General features: G+C 40.9%; 3 protein-coding genes across 3 annotated transcripts; 2 read left to right on the forward strand and 1 right to left on the reverse strand.

The window, feature by feature from the left end:
* Window positions 1-950: 950 nt before the first annotated feature.
* On the forward strand, window positions 951-2747 carry LOC104819912. The gene is made up of 3 exons (XM_010550207.1): window positions 951-1288; window positions 1641-1664; window positions 2190-2747. Exons 1-3 carry the CDS (start codon window positions 1093-1095, stop codon window positions 2489-2491), a joined length of 522 nt encoding a protein of 173 aa, XP_010548509.1. The 5' UTR covers window positions 951-1092; the 3' UTR covers window positions 2492-2747.
* Window positions 2748-2869: 122 nt separating this feature from the next.
* Window positions 2870-6668, forward strand: LOC104819913 (calmodulin-binding protein 60 E). The gene is made up of 8 exons (XM_010550209.1): window positions 2870-3203; window positions 3416-3741; window positions 4175-4250; window positions 4364-4422; window positions 4512-5008; window positions 5097-5257; window positions 5356-5559; window positions 5692-6668. The coding sequence occupies exons 2-8, from the start codon at window positions 3644-3646 to the stop codon at window positions 6394-6396; spliced, it is 1800 nt and encodes a 599-aa protein (XP_010548511.1). The 5' UTR covers window positions 2870-3203; window positions 3416-3643; the 3' UTR covers window positions 6397-6668.
* A 221-nt stretch (window positions 6669-6889) lies between these two features.
* Window positions 6890-8671, reverse strand: LOC104819914 (protein ABHD17C-like). Its single transcript, XM_010550210.1, has 5 exons — window positions 8198-8671; window positions 7981-8017; window positions 7620-7856; window positions 7467-7514; window positions 6890-7362 (listed from the first exon to the last, which is right to left on the reverse strand). Exons 1-5 carry the CDS (start codon window positions 8494-8496, stop codon window positions 7102-7104), a joined length of 882 nt encoding a protein of 293 aa, XP_010548512.1. The 5' UTR covers window positions 8497-8671; the 3' UTR covers window positions 6890-7101.
* Window positions 8672-18470: the final 9799 nt, after the last annotated feature.

An 18470-nucleotide genomic window follows, 5' to 3' on the forward strand; every position in this document is an offset into this window, starting at 1 on the left:
TGTCGCACTGATCACATAGGTCACATAACTTAATATTAACATCTAATCACACGATCATATTTGTCATATTGGTCACACTAGACATATCGAAATTTTTTAAAATGCCCAGCAAAAAATTTAATTTTTTATAATGGGAAAAATTTTAAAATATTAAAATATTTTAATTTTTTCGTAGAAAACCGAAAACTATTCTTTACTCTCTCTCCATTAAATTTTCTGCGCTAACGTAGGTGGATATTATGGAAAAAATACAATTATAAAGATAGTATTTGAAGATGTTATCTTTTATGTTTTTCCAGGGGCATGCACTACAGTCGATGTCGATGTAGCAAAATAAAGACATTTTTGAAGTTAATCCGTCGTATTGATGTTAATTTGTCGTTTTGTTATGTCAAGGCCAATTCCTATTAACGGAGGTAACGATTTACTTGGATTGACGGGAACGGCGTTAAACGCTGTGTAAATAAACAATTGAAAACCGTTAACTTGGGCCTAAAGTCGTACTTCTAAGGAATGGGCCTGGGATGGACTCTATTGCTTAGTCCGTAAAAGCCTGATGGTTTCGTGGGTTGATCCGTTCCGTACCATCTGCCGCGTTTTCACAATGCATAGTTTTTTTTACTAATTCTTTTTTTTTGGTAAAACTTTTTACTAATTATTCATGTCTCTCACATTTTAATTTTATTTTATAAAATATTATTGAGTATTAATAATTAAATTTACTTGCATATTACTTTTAGGGATACAAAGAAAAAAGTAGAACAAATGTGGATTTGATTTACACGCATTAGAGGTTTAATATGTATAACGGAAAGCAAATGAAAGTAGAGTACCATTTCCAAATTATTACGGAAATCAAAGGGTAAAACTTGCAAATAGAGAAAAGACCAAACCATAACAAACGACGTCGTTTATCTGTCCTTTTTCATCCCCCTTTTCCGCGTATGGCCCCTTCTGATTCGGAATCATACTTGCATCTTCTCCGACACTTTGCAGTTTCATGCTTCTTCTCCATTTCCGTTATCCGCCATTGCTATTTCGCTTGATCGATCGATTGAACTATTCGATATAAAAGCTTCCTTCACCTCATCGATGGCGCGGCGGTCGGGAGACTGCATGAGATGGTGTCTGGTGGTCTTCGCGGTGGTCTCGGCTTTAGCTGTGTGTGGTCCTGCTCTTTATTGGAAATTCAATAAGGGTTTCTCTGGATCCCCCCGTAGAAGCTCTGTTTGTCCTCCATGTGTCTGCAATTGTCCTCCTCCTTTGTCTCTCCTCCAGATTGCTCCCGGTACGATTCCCATCTTGTCTCTGTCTCTGGTTTTATCTAGGTTTTTTTTTGTTACTGGGTCGTTGAATACATGTTCGATTAAAGTTTTTATTGCACAATTAAGTTCGATTTTGGAGTAGGGATCGGAATTCTAGGTGCCCTTTTCTCCAGATTGATATGTATGGACCTTAGATTTTCCTGAAATTTTGGATCTTTCTCCAAAGCGTCTAATGTTTCTGCTCTAAGTGGTGGATCTTTGTTCTAAGCTTGATCTTTTGTTGTCTGTGAACTTGGATTACCTTTTGCCTTCAGTGACTGACTGTAAACTTGACGCTAATAAGTTGCTTTTTCTTGCTTTTGTGTTCCCTTGCAGGGCTTGCAAATCTCTCTGTTTCAGGTTAGATCTCATCTCAGCTTGACTTTGTTTAAGGATCTTTGTTGATACTCCTCCATTTGAAGTTCTCTGGCCTCTTAAAATTGTGGTTGGTGTTCTTAGTTATTTCGGCGTGATACACTCGGGGTTAGTGATGAGCCTTTTGATTCTGGTGTGTTAAGTTAAATGGAAGATTGGCTCTGTGCATCTGAGATGGTCTTATTGCTTTTGCTGACTTATTCAGTGACCCTCCTGAGTCTTTTTTTGGGGTTGATTGATGTTTTCGAGTCTCTAATCCTATCGGAACTATATGAAAAACCCGAAACTTGAAGCAGAACAAACGGCCCTTTCTGTCCCTAGATAAACATGATGCAGAACCATCTTTCTGTTGTATAACCCTGTCTGATCTTCTCAATTAGAGGCGTCCTTTCCGAATCATATCATTATGCATGTGGGTAACATATATTTGTTTATTTAGTGTTATCATGTCAAGATGTATTTCCTCCTCTTGTGAGACAATAACGTTGATACCGACTTAAATTGTGATAGACTGTGGAAGTGATGATCCGGATCTCAAGCAGGAGATGGAGAAACAGTTTGTGGACCTTCTGACAGAAGAGCTGAAGCTGCAAGAATCGGTAGCTGATGAGCATAGCCGCCATATGAATGTCACACTTGCGGAAGCCAGAAGGGTGGCTTCTCAATACCAAAAGGAGGCCGAGAAGTGCAATACTGCGACAGAAACATGTGAAACAGCGAGGGAGAGAGCTGAAATATCATTACGCAAAGAGAAGAAGATCACTTCTATGTGGGAGCAGAGAGCTAGGCAATTGGGTTGGGAAGGTGAATAACAATATTACATGGTTAACACACTTCTTGGTCTGTCATGAAGAGCTTTTCATTGGAAAAACCAAAATCTCTCTCTAGCATTTACTCGCGCAAGCACGGGAATTGCTTCATTTTCAAGGCAAAGTCCTCTCCTCTCTCCCACTTCACATATGTAGTTTTGTTTTGCCCTTGGTTTGGAGATGTAGTTATAATGGTTTGGCTTTGTATTTGACTATATTTTGTCACAGTTATCACCAGTTATACTTGCTTCCTCCCTCATTGAACGAGATGGTTGCCAATTTCTCTTCTTTATAGTCTCCTGGCCATCGTTTAACGCCGCCCATCATATTCCTGTGATTATGTAATGAATGATCCACCATGATCATTGTTGAAGTGAACACAGCTTGATGCCTCGGATCATGGTGCAGTAAAAGCTTCAAGAACACCCAAAGCTCGGTTTTTTCTTATGTTTACATGCCATTTCTACATCTAATATGAATCCAAGAGGATCTGATTGCGGCAGTTATTTGATGTAAGCTATACAAAGCTCTGTCTAAGCATGTGTGGGAGCAGACAGCAGAGTCATGTGGACTCTGTCTTGTTACTTGTAAAGGCTTGCGAAGACTTGGGAGAGGAGCGAGAATATTTGATAGAGAGAGGGACAGAGAATTGAAGAAGAGACAAAAACTTGGGGTAAGTCAAAAGACAGGGGTTGACTAATGCAGCAAGCATATGGTAAGCATCTGATATCACGCGGTTTTGGATTTTCAATGTTCATGCATGAACACACACAGCTGTGCTCTTTGTCTTGCATTATAAAGCCCTGATAATGTCACCTATTAAAATACTCTTTGTTTGCAATATTCTATTGCTCCTTGGGACAGGATTCGTAGGAGTTTTTTATTGTAAGTTTCAGATCTACAATTAAAGAATAGATCTTGGTTCAGGTTCTTCTGCAGATCCATGTGGGTTGTGTAAAAGTTGCAGACTTTTTTAATGGGATTCGTCCAGAAACGGCATTTGAGGCTTTGGTTCTAATAATCTGAGCTTTTGTGCTTTTCTGTGTTCAACTTCTTCTCTGAAGCTTCCTGGGTGGGCTTGTTGTGCGGTTTTGTAATATTGGAAGTGTAATAAATTCGAATCTCTGGTCGCATAGATCGAAAAATTTCCTTTAAATGGAAAGTTCCATGAACAAGAGAGGCTATGGATGCGGTCAAGAGGATACAGACAACTTACCAGAATCAAAGAGACAGAAATTGCCAGCTTTGGCAAGGTAACTTCTTCTTTCATAAGTTCCTTCGAGGATATATAGATTCTGTATTGTCTTCGTTGCAGTCTCTTGGCTCTGTCAGAATCAATCTTTTTCATCTGCTACTTCACGAACTGAAGTCTGAAGATAGAAGCATCTCATCAGTTTGGATACATTACAGTCTCTTGTCTTTGGGTTATTGTAACATTCAAACCCAGTTTTATAGTACAGAACAGAGTTGTAAATTCACTTTCTCAGTGGAAACGAATCCTAAGCACAGTTGTCATGGACTTTGATTCTGAACTTCGTTGGAGCAGAGACTTTTTCTTGTCGACCCGTTCGGTAGTGGAGAGCCAGAAAAGCTTATATTGTTCAAGTTTTGGTTTTTCGATATTCTTGATTACCCTTTTGAGTTTGTTAAATTTGCTCAAACGTTGTATGAAACTCCTGTATACAGTGTCATTGTGGAAGCTGTCAAGGTAGATAGTCTTCAGAGGCTATGCTCATCTTTGGAGCCATTGTTTCGAAGAATTGTGAGTTGGTAGTCTGTTTTTGCTCCATCGTCGATAAATAATAGTATTCCTGGTTAGATCAATGCTTGAGTTACTGGCTGAGTTGTATCTTTGTGGTGTGGATGAACAAACAGGTCAGCGAAGAAGTGGAACGGGCCTTATCAAGGTTGGGGAGTGCGAAATTAACCTCGAGGTATCTTTCTGGTTATACCCTTTAGCTTGAATTGGCTCCATGATGTGTAAGTGTTCTTTGAGTTCTCGGGTTTAACGATGAGTTCTCAGGTCTCCAGAACCGAAGAAGATTCAAGGCCCAGATGGAAGAAATCTGCGGCTTTTATTCAGGACCCGGATGCCTCCTCACTTGTTCACGGGTGGGAAAGTCGAGGGAGAACAAGGCTCGGCCATTCACGTTGTTCTGATAGATGCAAACACGGGAAACGTGGTACAAACAGGGGAAGAATCATCGGCTAGGCTGAATGTTGTCGTGCTGGAGGGAGACTTCAATGATGAGAACGATGAAGATTGGACGAGAGAGCACTTTGAGAGATTCGAAGTGAAAGAACGCGAAGGGAAACACCCGATCTTGACAGGTGACACGCTACTGATGCTTAAGGAAGGTGTCGGAACTCTCGGAGAACTTACCTTCACCGATAACTCGAGCTGGATTAGGAGCAGAAAGTTCAGACTCGGTGTTAAAGTTGCACCTGGGTATTGTGATGGTGTTCATATCCGTGAAGCTAAAACAGAGCCTTTTGCTGTGAAAGATCATAGAGGAGAATGTAAGATTTAAACTTTGGATTGCATTCACTGAGCTTCTCGGTCTCAGTTTTCTGAAACTTTTTCATTCGCCATGGAAATGCTTTGCAGTGTATAAGAAACATTACCCGCCAGCTTTACATGACGAAGTCTGGAGATTGGATAGAATAGCGAAAGACGGAGCTCTGCACAAAAAGCTGTTGAAAGCAAATATTGCAACAGTGGAAGATTTCCTCCGACTCCTCGTGAAAGATCCACAGAGATTAAGAACTGTAAGCATTTTTCTTCGATTCTGCCGATTACTGATCCGTTAATTACTGTAAAAGACATGCCGATACAAACTTGGTCTCGGATCTTTTGGGGGTTGCAGATACTTGGGAGCGGAATGTCGAATAGAATGTGGGAGAATACAGTTGAGCACGCAAAGACGTGTGTATTGGGAGGCAAGCTTTACGTATATTATACAGACAATACACACAGCACGGGCATCGTTTTCAATCATATCTACGAATTCCGAGGCTTAATCTCCAACGGGCAGTTCCTATCTCTGGAATCTCTCAACCATGATCAAAAGGTGAGACCTTTTTCTGCAGAAAGTTTCCTCATTTACTTCAAAATCTGCAGTCATCATCTACAAAGATTAAAACTTTACCCCGGTTAAATAATTTCGATTGTATCGCTGTTTGTTTGCCAAATTTGAATACAGATATCTGCAGACATTTTGGTCAAGACGGCCTATGAGAACTGGCAGAAAGTGGTAGAATATGACGGTAACGTCCTGAACTACTTACCGACGACTAAGAAGGAAACGAAAAGCTTACCAGAGCCAACAATTGCTGCTGCCCGAGCTACTCAGAATCCGCAGCTTCATAACCATAACAGACAAACTCTGCAATCTCATCAGACCGAGAATAACTACACATCAGTCTTTCAGACAGTAGAGTATCCCTTTGTGCCACTAACCAGCAATCAATTACCCGAATTACCCTGCAACGTGCAGGACTATACGCCAATGGCGAATTCTGCAAGTTCAGGTTCATATAATGCAGGAGATTGGTGCAGGGCGAGATCCGGGCAAGGTTTTGAAGAAAATTTCGCTGAGGAAATCAGGCTGAGGAGCTCAGAGATGCTCGAGAGTGACGATATGCAGAGGCTGCTCAGGACATTTGGCATCGGTATGAACACAATTGGAACATCACCAGGTGGGTTTGGACATACAGATGAGTCTTGTTATGGGTATTCAGTCCCATGTGAAGGCCACCGGGTTGATAACACATATGGAAGAGAACGAGGTAGAGGCTCGGGAAAGGCGGTGGTTGGATGGCTGAAGCTGAAAGCTGCGTTGAGATGGGGAATCTTCATACGCAAGAAAGCTGCGGAGAGAAGGCCTCAGCTTGTGGAGATTGACTGAGGAAACTAAACAAAGGAACTGAGAGGTCGTTAATGGCGGATCAAGCAATGAAAGACTACATCTACATCCATATATATATATACACACAAGTACAATATGCAGAGGTCGTATTCTGAAGTCGTAGAGGGGAGGCATTTGCATTGTGACGTCTGTTAAGTTTGGTTTTGAGTTCATGTCTGATGATGATGACCACCATTCTCTGGTGGGATGACCACATTTTGGAAAGATTTTATTCATTTGTTGTTTAATTTTGACATATATAATCTAATAAATCATGAATTAATCAACTAACGAACCGTACAAGTACAGCTAAAAGTACGTCTTAATTTCGTGTAAAGATTGGTAGTTTCTTGTTTTATACGTTACAGTTTCCAAGGTATAAACAACGTTTCAGCTTCTCAGCTTCAGAGATGAGAGAAAATGGAGGTTAGGGTTTTGGAGGGCTTCTGCCACTTCTTCTGTGGCTCTGTGAATGAACAGGTCAAATGGCAGATTGAAGTTCTTTCTATGTTGCTTCTCCTACAAGTAATGATGAGTTTACAAAACTTCCCCAGAAGCCATAACACTACATTACATCTTTTATACAAAGAGATCACCATCCAGTTCAAAGCTAGCTGTCCTAAAAGCCCACAAGCATGATCCTCTGTCTGTGTTAACTCCAAAACGGGTATTCATGGCGGGAATCTAACAGTGGCTTGAAAGCAGCTATCTCTTCTTGAATCTTAGGCACTTATGGTGCTTGTTCTCAGTAATGCTTGGCTCATTTGTCAGTTCTTTGGGCTGTGGATTCGTGAGGGAGAGCTTCTCCATCGCGTTTATGAACTTCCGCAAGTGCTTGATGTATTCTGGATAGGTTTCTAGGTTACAATGGCCTCCGTTCTTCACCCACAATGGATCGTACTTCTCCTTCGCCAGCTCCCATAATCGTTTCCCATGTGACAAGTCAACAATCTCGTCCTTTGTTCCCTGCATGCCATCGCCATCATCATCATCATCATCATCATCATCATCATCATCTTCTCCTGTCAAAATCTCATGAAGGGTTGACGAAGAAGATGGAGGTTACTTACATGAATGACAAGAACTGGGCAGCTGACATGGCGGATCTTGTCAATGTTCTGCAAACGACATTGGAAAACTTCCTCGTCAGTAAAGTGTCAAAGACTTAACCGCAAAAGCTGGGATATGGAGTTTTCAGACATGAGAAGAGAGCTTCACTTCACTTTGAAAATGTCGAACCAGAGTGTCACTCTGACGTTGTAAAGGACTCTTATGCCGGAGAGAATGGCGCTGTGAAGAACGACCCCTCTCAGTCTCTTCAGCCTCGAAGCCAGATGCAACGTGGGACCGCTCCCTACAGATTGTCCGTACAGGATCAGCTCTTCCTGCTTGATGTTGTACTCGCTTCTCAAGCAACTGTACACGGCCTCGATGTCGTAATACGTGTTGCTTTCTGATGGCTACGCATCCATCGTCAAGAACGAACGAAAAAAATGAGAAAAGAGATCATTTCATTCATCAAATATCATCATCATCATCATCATATGATAAACGACATGATCATTAGGGTTCCAATCCCATTACCTTTCCTGTAGAAGCTCCATAACCAGAATAATCGTAGCTGCAACCAAAAGGAAGGAGATGATGAAGTTGCATTGAATCTGAATAGATATGTTAAATGGCAATCTTGAATGATTCTCGAAGAAACGATTCATCTCCTATATATTGCCTTTCGGTATATATATGTATGAACAGAAACCTCAGGAGATAAATATGTGAATATATATATATATATATACACCTCATGATATTGACGCGAAGATGAGCTCGGAGCTCGAGGAAGAGCTCGACCATCTGCCCTAAATCTGCAGCATTGCCATGGGAATATAGCAACGTGAATCGGGCAAACGGGTGTTTCCAGAACGTGGCGACAACCTTGTTCCCGGCTTTCGTGTCGACAATACGAACGTCCATGTTCTTGTCTGACGTCACTCCGGCGAAAACTGGTTTTCCGGCGTCGTCTTTCCCCACCTCGTACGTCGCCGGCTCCGGCGGAAAGAAGGCGAACTTCGCCGCCACGCTCGACGTCACGTTTCCCATTTTGAATGATTTTGCAGGAAGGGAATGGAAAAACAAAAAACAAAAAAAAGGTTTTTTTTTAATGGTGGGTTTCGGTTATTTTTTTTTCTTGGGAATGAAATGGGAGAGGAGGAAAATGGAAGGTGGTGGTGGAGAAGAAGATGGATCCGATCTTGGCGGATGAAGATGAGCTGTGTTGACGAATGGCCTTCCATAATATATTTATATATTTCTTTCTTATTATTTTCATGCTTATTTACCCTTTCTTTAGATTACATGGATGACGGACCCTCCCCAAAATAATTCATATGTTATATACCATAATGGTTATCATGAGTTCGGCTTTTTCGAATTCGGTTCAATTATATTCGGATTCAGTTATTTTGGTTATAAAAAACTATAACCATTCAATTTTATATAAAATTCGGTTCAGTTAGAATTTGATTTTTTTATTTTAAAAAAATCTTTTTTAAAAAAAGTTATCGATTTTTTCAGTTATTTTTTTAACCGATTCAATTTGATTTTGGAGTTTAGAGAAATTATAACTATTCGATTACAGTATATATTATTCGATTCGCATCAATTCTATTATTCCATTAATAACCAAAATCACCATCCTAGTTATCAGATGATCTTTTATATTGTTGAATGAGCTAAAGAATTATTTAATATATATGTATGTATATATATATATATATATATTATTTTGTTTTGAGATTGGAGTTCTAGGAATAAAAGAAGACAAAGAGCTATGATTTGGTCAAAGGCTGCAAAGGGATGGCTTTTAATGGAAGGGATGTCAGACTCAGACATTCCTCAAAAATAACTATGCTCTTCTCTAAATAAAATCTCAATTTTTTTTTGATGTCACACAAAAGTTTTCTTAATATCTTGATTTCTTTTATAAATTTTAACAAACACAAGATTCAACAAATGTATTTAAATTTGGAATCATGTACTCATACATAAACATAAATTCAAAAAAATTAATAAATCATATTTTTTGCCTTTGTTTTCAAATAAAAAAATATTTTGTGGGTGTTGTTAACCCCGAAATAGTTTATATGGCAATTTAATAATATTTTTTGCCTTTGTTTTCAAATAAAAAAGGTACGTAATTTGATACAACAGCATCATTCTTTTTTTTAAGCACGTGGACATCCGTTAGTATATAAATATTAAAATTAAATACCCCAATTTTTAATTTTACAAAAAACTACATATGAATCCAAATCATTCCAAATTCAATCACGAAATTAATAGTGGGGTAGAAGATTGCGATTAATTTGGTAATTTCGTAATAGAATTTAGAATAATTTGAATTTCTATGTAACTTTTTTGTACAATTAAAAATTAGTATAGTTTTTTGGCACATTTATTTTCCCTAAATTTAATAAAAAAATATTTTTTTAAAAAATTGTACGACCATCTCGCTAGAAAACAAAATTGTTTCTGTATGCAAAATTGCAAAACTGAGGAAAAAAAGGAAGCATTTCCAAGTTTGCAATCTCTGACATTAATTGTTTGTCTGCTTTTGGGCTTTTTGTCAGTCCGAACAATCCAGCTTTGACCACGTTTTCCTTTCCATGTTTGTTTTTAATCACATCAATGATTAGATTTTTTTAGTAACTTCATCAAATAAATCTGTCCTAAAACTTTTCTGAAATTAATCTAATTGAAACAGACACAAAATCACAGATATTGTGAAGTTATTATACTATTAACATTTTTATAAATATTAGAATTTACATATTATTAGTACATACAGACGTCATTTTATATATACATAGATAAGTGATGCATAATAATACACCACAATAGCTGGACCAAATATTATAAAAAAAAAAATAATACACCACAATATATGCGTTTTTCTTTCATGCATCCTTTAAGATCTCTTTTTGGTCCAAAGGAAAAGGGTTTTGAGTCAATAAAGACAAAAATAAACAAAAGAAAAAAATGCTTGGGAGTTTGAGCAAACAAATATATATATATATATATATATATATATAGATATATATGATAGACAACATGTAATATTTTTCAGAATCAATCTTATACATCATTGTGTTTTTTTCCTATTAGAAATCTGAACATATATGTGTGTATATATAATCACAGAGAAAATATGATGTATGAGATTTACAATATACAACACATGGCCATCATAAAATTTTGAATGTCTGCCATTTTTGGTGAATCTTATATAATGCCAGTGAACTTCAAGCCACAATAACTTACCAAATTTATTGAATATCATTTGCTATATATATATATATATATATATATATATATATATATCGGAGTAATCGATATCATGAATCAAGATAGAAACTAATTATCGGATCAAGAACCATGCATGTGATTTGGATTATATGCTATCTCTCTAAATTTCAGGTTCGAATTGAGGACAAAAAATACGCTTTACACTCGATTTCACGGTTTAAACTAACCAAATTTGGTTATATATATATCTACCACAGCTTTCACAACTTTCATTGTCATGAGTTTCGTTTTCACAACACTGCTAGATAGAATCCATCAACAATGAAACAAACGATGTAGAAATATGAGTGTATGGTCTCACCATATTCTTTTACAAGAAACCCTTGGTTTCTGATGTATCTATATGCCAGAAATCTGAAGAATGACTGTGTGATGTAAAGAGTACAGAGCTCCAAGCCGGCATCAATGGCGGAAAAAAACCAATGCCAAATGAGGAAAAAGAGACTTTCACTAATGATGCTTCATCAACCTGAATATGTTGGAAATTCTCGGAGATAGTTTTGGGAGGAACTTAAACAACTGAAAACAGACACAATCCATCAAAAACTTGTCAAGAAACCGAAAGAAAAAGAATGATGGTCGGGCTGAGGAATTATTGTTGGTTTAGTGCTCTATGATATACTGTTTTCCGAGCTTTATTTATAGATACATTTGATGTATTGACACTTTCTATGAGTTTATGGATGAATGTTTGATTCATTACGTATTGTGCATACTTGATATGTTATGAAATCTATGTATTGTTATGAACAATACTAAACTCCCTAGTCATGTATCATCATGGGAATAATGATATACTAAGACTAATATGATCTGTGATTGATGATCATATAGATGATCATAGGTATTGGATACGATCACAATCATAGGTATTCGTTGGAGAACGGAATACTGGATTGACCCGTATGAGATTGTCACATGGACTAGCGTCATGAATTGAATCTCATATGGCTGTTCTATGATTGGATCCTAAGACCTGAGATATCTACAAATCCAACATGAGGAGTTGCGTACTTTGAATACGTCAAACGTCCTGCGTAATAGGAGGACTATAAAGGCGTGTATCAGGTACGAAACGAATCATGTGTTGGATTGTAGATAGTCAAGACGAGATTTGTACCTCTCGTAAAAGAGAGAGATATCGATGGGCCCCTCGTGTGAGCGAGACTGTAGAAATGTGTGGCCGCACTATAGACGAACGTCGTCTATTTCAGACAGTCGAACTCAGTGAACGAGAAAGCAGCCGAATCAGATAAGGTGGCTCGTTCATGCCTTATGTTCGACATATGATATCACGATACAAAAGGATCATCAGACGGAATCATCACTGGCGTTGGTAAGATCACGAACAAACTCTATTTGAGATAGGTAGTCATAGTGTCTTGCTAGAGACTGCCTATGACTTGTATATCTAAAATAGAGATTTCGGGTGCCAAAAAGAATGCGGCGAAAAAGGCAATGGTTGCCTCTACGCCCAAGCCTAAGCCCGATAAGGGTGACTGTCATTACTGCGGAGTGTCTGGACATTGGAAGCATAATTGTCACCTTTACTTGGAGGATCTGAAGGACAAGAAGCTTGATGAAACTTCTGCCTCAGGTATTCATGTTATAGAAGATAACATCTGTACTACATCTTCGTGGGTATTGGATACCGGAAGTGCCTCACACATTTGTGAAAATGTGCAGGGACTAAGAAGAAGTAGGATGCTAGCTAAGGGAGAAGCGGATCTGCACGTCGGAAATGGATCAAGAGTTGCTGCATTGTGTGTTGGCGTTTATGATTTGCATCTTCCTTCTGGACTTGTTTTAGAATTAAGTAATTGTTACTATGTGCCTGTGATTAGCAGAAACATTATTTCTATTTCATGTCTGGATTTGGATGGTTTTCGATTTGTGATTGAGAACTCGAGTTTGATGATTTATCGAGACAACATTTACTATGGTAATGGTTATCTTGTGAATGGTTTATACGTCTTGAATGATCAGCCTTTGAACTCGATATCGTCCATCTATAACGTGAGTACTAAACGGTTTAAGCTGAACGATAAACCGGACCTTCCTCTGGCATTGTTGTCTAGGCCATATAAACGAGAAACACATTCAGAAGCTTCATTCTGAAGGTCTTATGGATTCATTTGACTTTGAGTCTCTTGAATCTTGCGAGTCTTGTTTGATGGGCAAGATGACGAAGCATCATTTCAAGGGGAAAGGACAGAGAGCGACAGAGTTATTGGACCTGATACATAGTGATGTATGCAGACCAATGAGCTGTCTAGCTAGAGGAGGTTATCTGTATTTCGTTACGTTCAATGATGATTTCAGCCGATACAGTTATGTCTATTTGATGAGACATAAGTCTGAAACACTTGAAATGTTCAAGGCTTTCAGAAACGAAGTACAAAACCAGCTTGACAAGACGATCAAGACACTTCGATCCGCTTGGAAAAGACGATCAAGACACTTCGATCCGATCGTGGTGGCGAGTATATGAGCCAAGAGTTCTCTGAATATCTGGTTGATTGTGGTATTGTATCACAATTAACTTCTCCTGGAATGCCATAGTGGAATGACATGTCTGAACGGAGGAACCGAACACTGTTAGACATGGTTCGGTCGATGATGAGTCAGACAGATCTTTCGAAGTCCTTTTGGGGCTATGCTTTAGAGACCGCTGCATATCTGCTGAACAAGAGTCCAACGAAGTCGGCTGAAACGATGCCATATGAGATATGGATGGGGAAGCATCTCGCGTTGTCGTTTGTCAGAATTTGGGGTTGCGACGCTTACGTGAAGCGTCAGATGACCGATAAGTTATCCTCCAAATCTGATAAGTGTTTATTTATAAGCTACCCTAAGGAAACTAAGGGTTACTACTTCTATATTCCGGCAGAGAACAAGGTGTTCATTGCCAGGAATGCGACTTTTATGGAGCGAGAGTTCGTCTCCAAAAGAGTCAGTGGGAGTATGATCGAACTTGAGAAAGTTCGAGAGCAACAAGTGGACGCTGAAACCGAGTGAACAAGTTGAAGACGTTCAACCTAATTCACTGCCGATTGTAACTCAACCTTCGACGAGTGAACCTCGGAGATCAGACAGGATTCGCCAAGAGCCTGTGAGATACGGATTTCTCGTGAGTGGGAATGAGAAGCTCATGTTATTGGAAAATGATGAGCCTACCACATACTCAGAGGCTATGGCGAGTTCCGATTCCTAGAAATGGCGCGAGGCTATGAAGTTTGAGATACAATCCATGTCAGACAACCAAGTATAGACTCTGGTTGATGCATCTGAAGGGATAAAATCCATCGGATGCAAGTGGATCTTCAAGAAGAAGACCGACATGGATGGCAATGTGCACACGTATAAGGCACGACTTGTGGCGAAAGGATTCCATCAGATTCATGGTATTGACTATGATGAGACCTTTTCGCCTGTAGTTATGCTGAAGTCCATCAGGATTCTGCTTGTCATAGCCGCATATTATGACTATGAGATATGTCAAATGGATGTCAAGACCGCGTTCCTTAACAGGAACTTGACCGAAGATGTGTACATGACACAACCCGAAGGTTTTGTCGATCCGAGGAACCCGGCGAAGGTGTGCAAGCTTCAGAGGTCCATTTATGGACTGAAGCAGGCTTCGAGGAGTTGGAACCTTCGCTTTGATGAGACAATCAAAAGGTTTAGTTTCTCACAGAACGAAGACGAGCCGTGTGTTTAAAAGAAGGTCAGTTGGAGCACAGTACTATTTCTAGTGCTGTACGTGGATGACATTCTCCTTATAAGGAATGACATTCCTACCTTGCAAGACGTTAAGTCTTGGCTAGGGACGCAGTTTTCTATGAAGGACCTAGGAGAAGCAACCTATATTTTGGGCATCAAGATCTATAGAGATGGATCGAGGCGGCTTCTAGGATTGTGTCAGAGTACTTATATCGATAAGGTCTTGAAACGGTTCAAGATGCAAGATTCCAAGAAATGTACCTTACCGATGAGCATTGGTACAGTTCTCTGCAAGAGTCAGTGTCCTACGACACCTGATGAGCGAGAACACATGGATCAGATTCCATATGCTTCGGCAACATGGATCGGATTCCATATGCTTTGGCAATTGGATCCATCATGTATGTCATGCTTTGTACTCGACCGGATGTATCCTATGCGTTGAGCATTACGAGTCAGATTCATGGTATACGGTGGATCGCCGTCAAGAACATCCTGAAGTACTTGAGAAGGACTAAGGATGTGTTCTTGGTATACGGTGGGTCGGAAGATGAGCTCACTGTAAAGGGTTACACCGATGCTAGTTTCCAGTCAGACCCGGATGACTACAGATCGCAGTCTGGCTATGTTTTCTACTTGAACAGAGGCGGTGTTAGCTGGAAGAGTTCCAAGCAAGCGACCGTTGCAGATTCTACTACAGAAGCTGAGTATATTGCAGCGTCGGACGCAGCAAATGAAGCTGTTTGGATCAGAAAGTTTGTTGGCGACTTGGGTGTCATTCCTAGTGCTGATAGTGATATACGCCCAGATCGAAAGAGGATGGAAGGTTGCCAATCTCGATCACCGGCACTCGCTAGAGGCACTCGAATTCGGGATTGGGTGTAAGGGTCGAAGTGAAGGTGGATGGGATTTGAGTTCAATCACCGGCACTCGAATGAGACACTCGAATTCGAACTCGAATCAAAGAGGGGAATGGCGAAGTGAACAAGTGAAGAGAATGAGACAAAGGTCGGACACACCGAACCTAGAACAGCCGCGGACACACTGTCGAGCTCGGATCGCGTTTGGACACACCAAAGACGAGAAAAGCGATAAACTCAAAAGCAATTTCATTCAACAACAAGTATGAAAATTACAAGAGGGAATTCGAAATTATATAGAAAGAGAATGGGGTCTTAATTGTGCTTAACATGCACAAGAGGAGCCAAACATGAATTTAATGTGGTGGTTGGAAGAATATAGCTGTTGGGACTTTGCTTGCAGCTCAAGAAGCTTCCTTTTGCATGTAAGGTTCGGCCACGATGGTGAAGATGTGATGCAAGCCTCGTCTTTGTCCTGTATCCCGCTCAAGACTTGATCAACGATACCATATAGTAGTTGGCGAAGTGCCCGAGTTTTGGCGCGAGTGATTGGCGGCTCCGCCCTTATGGTAGCCTCGTGGAGCATCCTTCGCGTGATGGTCGTTGTCGAGCTTTGCGGGATCAAGTGATCGTGTAACGTCTTGACCACTTGACGTGTCCAAGGGCTGGTCTTCGGCTGGTTGCTCCGAGGTGTCCATGCTTGCTCCTAGCTCCGTGTGCTCCGCATCCAATTGCGCATCCAAGGGCTCCTGCTCCGGTTCCAGCTCCAAGCGTTCGCGTTCCAGCTCCATGTCCTCATCATTCCCTTCCCATTGAGAGGTTTTCGCCCACGAAAAGTCAGATCCTGCAAGATATGGGGAATACATTCAAGTCGATATGCGTTATCGTTGATGCGTTCGATGACTCTGAAGGGGTCGTCTCCGCGCGGTGCCAACTTGGACTTCCTCTTGTCGGGAAAGCGCTCCGGGCGGAAATGCAACCAGACCCAATCGCCTTCGTTAAAAGTTACGACCTTTCTACCCTTATTGGCTTGGCGGGCGTATTGTTCGGTTTTCCGAGCAATATTGTCACGCACCCGCTGATGGAGTTCTTTTATGAACTCGGCCCTTTGTCCCCCTTCTACGTTCACCCATTCGTCACTAGGTAGTGCTACAAGGTCCAAGGTGTGGTCGGATTGAATCCGTAAACGGTTTTAAACGGGGAATGGCGAGTTGTCGAATGCGTAGCTCGGTTGTATGCGAACTCGATATGGGGAATACATTCAACCTAATTGCCGAGGTTTTTCCCGGTGGTTGCTCGTAAGAGAGTCGATAGTGTGCGGTTTACGACCTCGGTTTGGCCATCCGTTTTAGGGTGACACGTCGTCAAAAAGACGAGCTTAGTACCGATCTTCTTTCATAGAGTCCGCCAAAAATGGCTAAGGAATTTTGAATCTCGATCGGATACTATTGTCTTGGGATACCGTGCAGCCGCACAACCTCACGAAAGAAGAGGTTGGCTATATTTTTGGCATCATTCGTCTTTGCGCACGGTATGAAGTGAGCCATCTTCGAAAACCGATCGACCACTACAAATATGGAGTCCTTGTGTTGTAGCTTCGGAAGCCCATCGAAATGTCTACCCAAGGCTGGGTCGGAATCGGTAATGGCATGTAGAGACCATGAGGATGTGCTTTCGATTTAGCTCGATGGCATTCGATGCATTTAGCACAAAATTTCCTCATATCTCGCTTAAGGTGCGGCCAAAAGAAATGTTCTTGGATGATGGTCAGCATCTTATCTACTCCGAAATGTCCCGCAAGGGCACCTCCATGTGCCTCGTGGATGATCACGTCTCGCATTGACCCAGGGGATGCAAAGTCGGCGATTGCGGAATAGGTACCCGTCATATAGGTAAAATGGGCCAGAAGCACCATGCCTACATTCCTCAATGACGGTTCGAAAATCTGGATCGGTCATATAGTGTTTGTTGGTTGTAATGCTCTACGATGATCCGTGATATGACATTTTGACTATGTATTGATTCATTAGTTTATGAATGCATTACTTTTCCGTTATATGATTAGCATGTTTGTTATATTACGGTTAATATCCTTGAATCATTGCAGATGATTCTAAACTCCCTGGTCAGTTATCATTGTGGGAACAATGATGAATTAAGACCAGCATGATGTGTGATAGATGATTATAATCATGTGCATCGGATGCAAATCACAATCATGGGTTCGTTTGGAACGAGTTACTGGATGACCCGCATGAGATTGTCACATGGACATGAGTCATGACTTGAATCTCATGCAGCGGTTTGTTCTTGGATCCTCAGACCTGAGATGTCTAGAGTATCTGATATGAGGAGTGATGTGTCTTGACTGCGTCAAACGTCGTCTTTAACCGGATGATCATAACGGCGTTTCTCAGATACGTTCACGAATCATATGCAGATAGTAGACATGCAATACGGGACTTGTCACCTCCTACGCAGGAGAGATGTCGCTGGGCCCCTCGTGGAAATCGGACTATGAAAATGCGTGGCCACGCTATAGATGAATGTACATCTATTTTATCAGTCGGTTTGCCTAGACGAGTAAGCGGTTGAACTTGAAGGGTGGCTCATACCATGCCTTTGTTCAACATACGACATCGTGAGACAAAGGATCAGAACTCGAACCATTGCTGGCTTTGTTAGATTACCTCTAACTCTATTCTAGGTGGGTGATCATGGCGTCTTGCTAGAGGCTAACCATGGCTTGTGGTTCGGGAAAGGGTTTTCGAAGCCACTGCCACTTCGAATGGGCCTACATGGTCACACACCATTAGGGATGGATCACACGTGAGGAGAACGACGCGAGAAAGGAACCACGGAACGAGCTGGAAGGGTTCCAGATGGCCAGACCGTCCGTTCCAGGCCTGGAACGAGGAATGGACCAACCGTTCCGCAAGAGCCAGACCATCCGTTCCAGACCTGGAACGGACGGTCCAGGCATTCAGACCGTCCGTTCTGCGTTGGATTACGGACCGTCCGTTCTGCGTTGAAGGTCAGACCGTCCGTTCTATACCTGGAACGGACGGTCCGACTTACGTGACAGTTTTCGGTTTTCGCGTTTTAAGGGTTTTGGGCAATTCTAAT

The sequence above is a fragment of the Tarenaya hassleriana genome, unplaced genomic scaffold, assembly GCF_000463585.1.
Source record: "Tarenaya hassleriana unplaced genomic scaffold, ASM46358v1 Cleome3, whole genome shotgun sequence".
In the NCBI taxonomy this organism is placed as follows: Eukaryota; Viridiplantae; Streptophyta; class Magnoliopsida; order Brassicales; family Cleomaceae; genus Tarenaya; species Tarenaya hassleriana.

Coding starts and splice junctions, on each gene's coding strand:
- LOC104819913 (XM_010550209.1), top strand. CDS start 3,644: ATGGAAAGTTCCATGAACAAGAGAGGCTATGGATGCGGTCAAGAGGAT. Junction 3,742..4,174: donor AAATTGCCAGCTTTGGCAAG/GTAACTTCTTCT, acceptor TCCTGTATACAG/TGTCATTGTGGAAGCTGTCA. Junction 4,251..4,363: donor AGCCATTGTTTCGAAGAATT/GTGAGTTGGTAG, acceptor ATGAACAAACAG/GTCAGCGAAGAAGTGGAACG.
- LOC104819914 (XM_010550210.1), bottom strand. CDS start 8,496: ATGGGAAACGTGACGTCGAGCGTGGCGGCGAAGTTCGCCTTCTTTCCG. Junction 7,857..7,980: donor ATGGAGCTTCTACAGGAAAG/GTAATGGGATTG, acceptor ATGGATGCGTAG/CCATCAGAAAGCAACACGTA. Junction 7,363..7,466: donor GCCCAGTTCTTGTCATTCAT/GTAAGTAACCTC, acceptor GATGGCATGCAG/GGAACAAAGGACGAGATTGT.
- LOC104819912 (XM_010550207.1), top strand. CDS start 1,093: ATGGCGCGGCGGTCGGGAGACTGCATGAGATGGTGTCTGGTGGTCTTC. Junction 1,289..1,640: donor TCTCCTCCAGATTGCTCCCG/GTACGATTCCCA, acceptor GTTCCCTTGCAG/GGCTTGCAAATCTCTCTGTT. Junction 1,665..2,189: donor TGCAAATCTCTCTGTTTCAG/GTTAGATCTCAT, acceptor AAATTGTGATAG/ACTGTGGAAGTGATGATCCG.